The 5,844-nt window shown below is 52.9% G+C and overlaps 1 protein-coding gene across 1 annotated transcript in view; it reads right to left on the bottom strand.

Annotated features, from left to right (window-relative positions):
- The window catches only part of map1sa (microtubule-associated protein 1Sa), a 13,233-nt gene continuing 7,389 nt past the window's right edge, over window positions 1-5,844 (bottom strand). The window contains exons 5-7 of the mRNA XM_070831804.1: window positions 1,517-4,679; window positions 719-933; window positions 1-631 (exon numbers count right to left, since the gene is read on the bottom strand). Coding sequence (XP_070687905.1) covers window positions 476-631; window positions 719-933; window positions 1,517-4,679 — 3,534 coding nt within the window. The 3' untranslated portion in view covers window positions 1-475. The remainder of the gene's footprint in view (window positions 632-718; window positions 934-1,516; window positions 4,680-5,844) is intronic.

Here is a 5,844-nt window from a genome sequence, read left to right as displayed (position 1 = left end):
GTAAATTGTTTCAGATCGATGACGCGCTTATGTTTCAGTGATGTCACTAAATGGTAACGATTCAAACGGTGACATCAGCATAAATATCGGCCTCCTGCTAATGAGCTAATGTTTGTTAGCAGGTGAGCTCAAAGACCTGATCCAGCAGACAGGAAGTGACAGGTGGTGACAGGAAGTGACAGGTGGTGACAGGAAGTGACCGTGCAGTGATGTCACACAGGGGCAGGAAATGTAAAGGAAGCCTCTAAGCGGACTTCTTCTCCTTCAGACTAACCGTGAGAGCCAAGCGGCCGTTACTGAGCACGCACACTAAAGTGACTCAACCAAAGGGGACGGGGCTTTCAGTTTCAGCGGACTTCCTTTGATTGGTCTGGGTAGGACGTAACCATGGCAACAACTGAAGTCTCCTGTCCTCGTCCACAGAGGTCAGCGGCGAGGTGGGCGGGGCCTCCAGGAGGCGGTGCCGTCAGCGGGCTCAGAACTCGACCTTGCAGGCGGGGAAGGTCTCCTCCTGCATGGCCACGGTGCTGTTGCTGCCCAGCACGGTGATGGACAGCTCCCTCTGCCTGTCGTGGGTCTCCTGGTACCACTCGTGCATCGGAAGCGAATCAAACGTGGGGATCAGAGTCACCTGAGGATGGGGCAGAGAAACGGACCAATCAGAGAACAGATTATGATATGGCGAGGCAGATAAACATCCGTCAGCGTTTCCACTGACCTGGACCTCCGGCCAGCTGCTCTTCCCCTCCAGCAGAGCGTCCAGGATGCTCCTCATCGCCACCTCCTTCACAGGGTCGTCTCCACTCACAATGTAGTGGGAGGCGCGAAGGCGGCGGAAGAACTCCAGGTCCACAGTGGCGGAGGCACAGCCGGACGGCAGGTAGGCCAGGTCCACGTAGACCACAGAGCCCTCAGGACCTGCAGCTTTGGAAGCTGGGAGGACGTCAGAGGAATTACATTCAAACTGTCCCCACAACAAAAACAGCTTTGCGCTCTGCAAGCCACCAGATTTCTTTTGACAAGACCAGTAATTTTACCTTGCAAAACACAGGAGTTCACTGTCCGACCGCTGCCCCGATCAGCAAACTTACACATCACTTTGTATCCAAATGAACCCTTTAAAACACCAAAGTCATACAATGAACCAAACAAATGAACTGACCAAGGCCAGCAGCTCCTGTGTTCAGTGAGGTAAAATTACTGTTTTTGTCAATGGAATCTGGTGGCATTGAAGAGAGCAAGAGAATGGCAAATTAAAGCGTCCAATTAAACTGATGTTTTTTTTTTCTAGCAGGCTAAGATCAATTTTCCTGCCCCCCCCCCGACCTCTATCTACTGCAACACACTGACTGTGGAGAAGGACCTCAGAAGACTGGACTTTTTAAAACATATTCTAGAAATTTGCCCCAAAGCATTGTGGATGTTTTCAAAACAAAAACAAATAAAACAAAAATGTGAATAAATGGTTTAAGTTTGGACATACACACATTGAAACCAGTTTCTTTACGCCACCTACCAGACGACGGAGGTTTCGTAGTTCCGATTTTGGAGCCCCCAAGGGAGTTCCGGGTCAGTGGCTTTGTGTCAAAGCTGGAGGTCGTCTTCAGCGACCCTGCAGAGCCGCCGGTCTTGGGCTTCCCGTTGAGGGCCGCGGCGCCTCCAGTCGCCTTCTGAAGCGTACCTGCTGCTTTCTTGGTCTTGGCAGCACTCTTCAGATTCTTGCCTGAACTGTCAGCGTCTGCGTCCGCCATGCAGGCTCTGGGCTGGGGTGGTAACGGGGGCAGATCCTTGACCGGGGCTGGTGGCGGGTCATGGGAGGACAGCTGCCCCCCCATGTGGGAGTAATGTGGATTGGGATGATCCTGTGGATGACTGGGTGGGAAAAGGCTGCTGGAATCATCGTCAGAGTCGACATCCGCCGTAATGGACGGACACTCCTCTGTGCTGGGGGGAACGTCCGAGTCCGTGGCCGTTGGGAGGGAGTCGCTAAATGATGTGGGGGGGGTCTCCTGGCTGTAGGCTGAAAGGCAGGCGCCGCTGCTTTGGTCCTGCAAGTGGTTGCTGTTGTCGGAGACGTCTGGCGAGGTGGCGGTGGCGAGGCCGGGGCTGACGTGATGCTGATGGTTATCAGGAGTCTTGGGGTGCTGGAACTCACAAGGAGACACTAAGCAGAGGTCCACGTCATGAGGGATGTCTGAGATGAGCTCCGACAGCCCATGGATGTTCTCTTCTGATCCATTGCCACAGCGCCCGTTTAGGCTGGACTTCAGCGGTAAGGTCATCCCTGTGTTGGCGTCCATGTTACTAATGTGTCTGTTGGAGTAGACTCGGTCTCCCAGGAGTTCTCTGGGTGACACCACGGTGGGAGGCAGGACATGCTCTGAAGAAACCGACAGGGAGTCATCGACCTCTGTGGAGTGAGGAGAGCCTACTTCCGCCGGCATGGAGGTGATGGTGGAGGACGAGTCCGTCATGATGTCTCTGAGAGGGCTGTGCGTCAGACGGTCTGACTTTTTATCCTGAGAGGACATGGAGTTTTCCAGGCCTTCTCTCAGGGAGGTCAAGTCCGAGGTCCTACAGCCCTCACAGCCCAGAGCGGACATCATCGTTGCAAGGCTGCCAGCGCCGCCTTCGGGCACCTGATGGAGAGGGCCACGTCCTACACAGTCAGGAGCTTTCTCCTCGTCGTCAGGTCTGTTGTTCCAGGAGTCTCTGCCCGGCTGGGGCACAGCAGGTGCGAAGCCAATGCCAACGCTGAGGTTACTCTGTGGAATCTTGGCAAGGGGTGAGGAGGCAGCAGCCACTTCCTGGTCCGTGTCCTTACAACGAAACTTTTCAGGACTCTCCAGTGTCGGGGTCCGGTTCCCATCGCCCTCTGCTCTGTCAGAGGTCCCGGCTGCAGTGGCCTTCTGAACGCCGTTCCCGTTGTTGTCCTCTTCCAGCTGAAGTCTTTCAAACTCAGCCGTCATGTCCTCGGGTGTCGACACCTTGGAGCGGTCTGCCTCCTTCTGGGCTTCCTGCTCCTTTGAGCCCAGCTTCCCCTTAGTCCCTTTATTCGAGAAGTCTTTTTTTGGAAGAGTCCCGTCTTTCTTCAGAGTCCCGCTCTTTGCTGAAGCCTTTTTTACGTCCGAACTTGATGCTGCACTCGTTGCTTTCTTCACCTCTTTGACAGCCGGTTTGGCTGTTTTCTTCTCCTCCGTTTTGACGTCCTTCTTGCCGTCTTTCTTTGGCTCAGGTTTGATGTCTTTCTTTGGTTTTGTACTTACTACTTCCTTTTTTATTGCCTCTTTCCTTTTCTCTAGACTTTCTTCTTTCTTTAAAATGGCCGCCGGGGCCTTCTCTTCCTTCTTTTTCACTTCCTTTTTCTCTTCTTTTGGCACATCTTTCTTTGGAACAAGCTTTTCAGCAGGTTTCGGAGGCTTTGATTTTACATCTGCATCTTTTGATTTGGACTTTTCTTCTCCATCCTTCTTCTCTTTAGGTGCAGCTTCACATGCGGCCTTTGGCTTCATTTTAACCTCCTGTTTTTTGACGTCTACTCGTCCTGGCTTGTCTTTCTGCAAGGCACTACTAGGTCTGAAGTCCCTGGACTGGGACTTAAGGCTCTCTCGACTCTCTGCTCGTTTGGGTTGTTTCTCAGGTTTGGATGTTTCCAGGTCCTTCATGCACACAACCGGATGTTTGAGGAATTCTAGATGTTTGAGTTTTTCAAGTCCTTCCAGAATTTTGGTCTGTGGAGTGCAGCCGGGGAAGAGGACACAGATGATCTTCTCCTGAGGACTGGACGGATGCCAGACCAGCAAAGCACAAATGGAAATAAGGCATGGAAGTGGGAGATTGGAGCCCTTTATGTTTGAGTTGCTGTGTGGCCAAACCTGCATCAAAGCTTCAAGGTTTTTGCTGCCGCTGACTGGATTCAGAGTGTACAGCTCCAGGCGGCCCACTCCCATCTTCTGAAACAAGATAACGGGTTCTATACTGGGTCCATTAAAGCGGCTTAGGGGTTCGGGCCTGAACGCAAGTCTTTGTAGGTACTGCAGAGTGAGCGCCACCTGGTCACAACTCCGCAGCTTGCTGGGGTCTCCTTCCATGGACCTCAGCCTGTCGGGAGCGTTGAGGAAGACCACCCCGATCTCAGGGGAGATGTGGTTTTTCATCCAGTCCTCTTCAGTCTGGGACCTTGCAGCCTCGTCCTCCTGCTCTGCGACTTTCCTCAGCAGCAGACTGTTCAGCCCGGGCAGGTTGTCCACACCAATGTGAGTCAGGAGCACAGAGTCGATCCGGTCCAGGTGTCGCACCAGTTTCCAGAAGCAGGAGCGGGGATCTGAGCCACCGTTCACCAGGATGTTAAAACCGTTAACGGCGAAGAACGCCGAGTCCCCCCTCCCACCGGGGAAGATGTAGCAGCAGGGCCGTGAGAGCTTCAGGAAGCCTACGGTGCTCGGGGGCTCCAGGAGGCCAAAGGGCGACTCGGGCTCCAGCGACTCGGATAAGTACTCCGTGAACTCCTGCAGACCTTCCATCTCTGGGAGGACGAGGGGAGGGTTGATCTGAATGTCTATGAAGTCTTGTATGTTGTGTTTGTCCAGTGCAGAGTCCTTCCAGAGGCCGTAGTCCGGACAGCTCAGGGTGAGGCTGGCCTTCGCCGCCGGGTCCGCAGAGCTCAACAACCCTCCTACCTGTTAGAATAAAAACAACAAATTTAATGGAAAAAAAACGTATTTTTCTTTTCTTCAATTCAGGGCACAATTTCAGTCCTTTTCTCACTCATTCTGCTTCACTGACTTCTGGAACCTTTTAGCTGAGGTTGGACACATTTTAGGGACATGAAGAAGAAGAAGATCCTCCAAGAAATGACATCACCAGAAGAAGAAACACAGACGAAGCGTTTAGGTCACAAAACTCAGAGGGTTAATATGACTGAAACATCACAACACACTGAGCTGCTGTTGGACAAACACATGATCACTTTAATAAAGTGATCATGTGTAGTGAAACAGAGTCAGAGTCCAGTAGGAGAAGTTCACCATGAAGCTGCTGGAACATCTGGATGTGCCGACGGCTTCATTAGCTTCTGTCACGGAGGGAACGTTATTATCCGATAACATCCAGGCTGAAGCAGTTTATCATCTCAGGAGGCTTCACAGGTCTCACCAGACAACAAGTGTGTCTCAGGTGAGGCTCAGATAACAGCCGCTGCAGACAGAGCAACAGCAGCAGGGTTGCTGTAGCGTCGGGGTCATTGAGGCGTTTTCCTGCTCGTATGAGGGCAGAAACGGGACAGAGGAGCGCTCCAGAGGAAGATTCCCTCTGCGGACCCGTGCCTCCTCGGCTGTAATTCACTGGATCATTCGGAGCTCTGTTGAGCTTCTACGGTTAGAGAAGGTGTCTGAGAGGTCGGAGCACAGCCCTCACCTGTTGACCAGCTCATCTAATTGTCACCTGAACGTTTCCCCTCCGCTCCGAAATCTGATCAGCGCAGAGGCCTGACAGTAACGTTTTATTTCATGACTGACCGGCTGCTGCCTGATGACCATCAGAACCACAGCACCGCCGTCCTGACCATGAGAAACTGCAACGGACACGTTCCAAACCAAAATCATCCAATCACACCTTCAATTCAGGCCTGCAACTGACCACTGTGTCACCCCTGATTAATCTGACAGTCAGCTGTGAGATGGCAGTCAGGCGTGTGTCTGGCGTGTGTCAGGCGTGTGTCAGGCGTGTGTCTGGCGTGTGTCAGGCGTGTGTCAGGCGTGTGTCTGGCGTGTGTCTGGCGTGTGTCTGGCGTGTGTCTGGCGTGTGTCTGGCGTGTGTCAGGCGTGTGTCAGGCGTGTGTCAGGC

The sequence above is a fragment of the Pempheris klunzingeri genome, chromosome 6 (assembly GCF_042242105.1).
Source record: "Pempheris klunzingeri isolate RE-2024b chromosome 6, fPemKlu1.hap1, whole genome shotgun sequence".
NCBI classification, from domain to species: domain Eukaryota; kingdom Metazoa; phylum Chordata; class Actinopteri; order Acropomatiformes; family Pempheridae; genus Pempheris; species Pempheris klunzingeri.
Note: the sequence above shows the minus strand (reverse complement) of the source record. Positions and strands in the feature narration are given on the sequence as shown.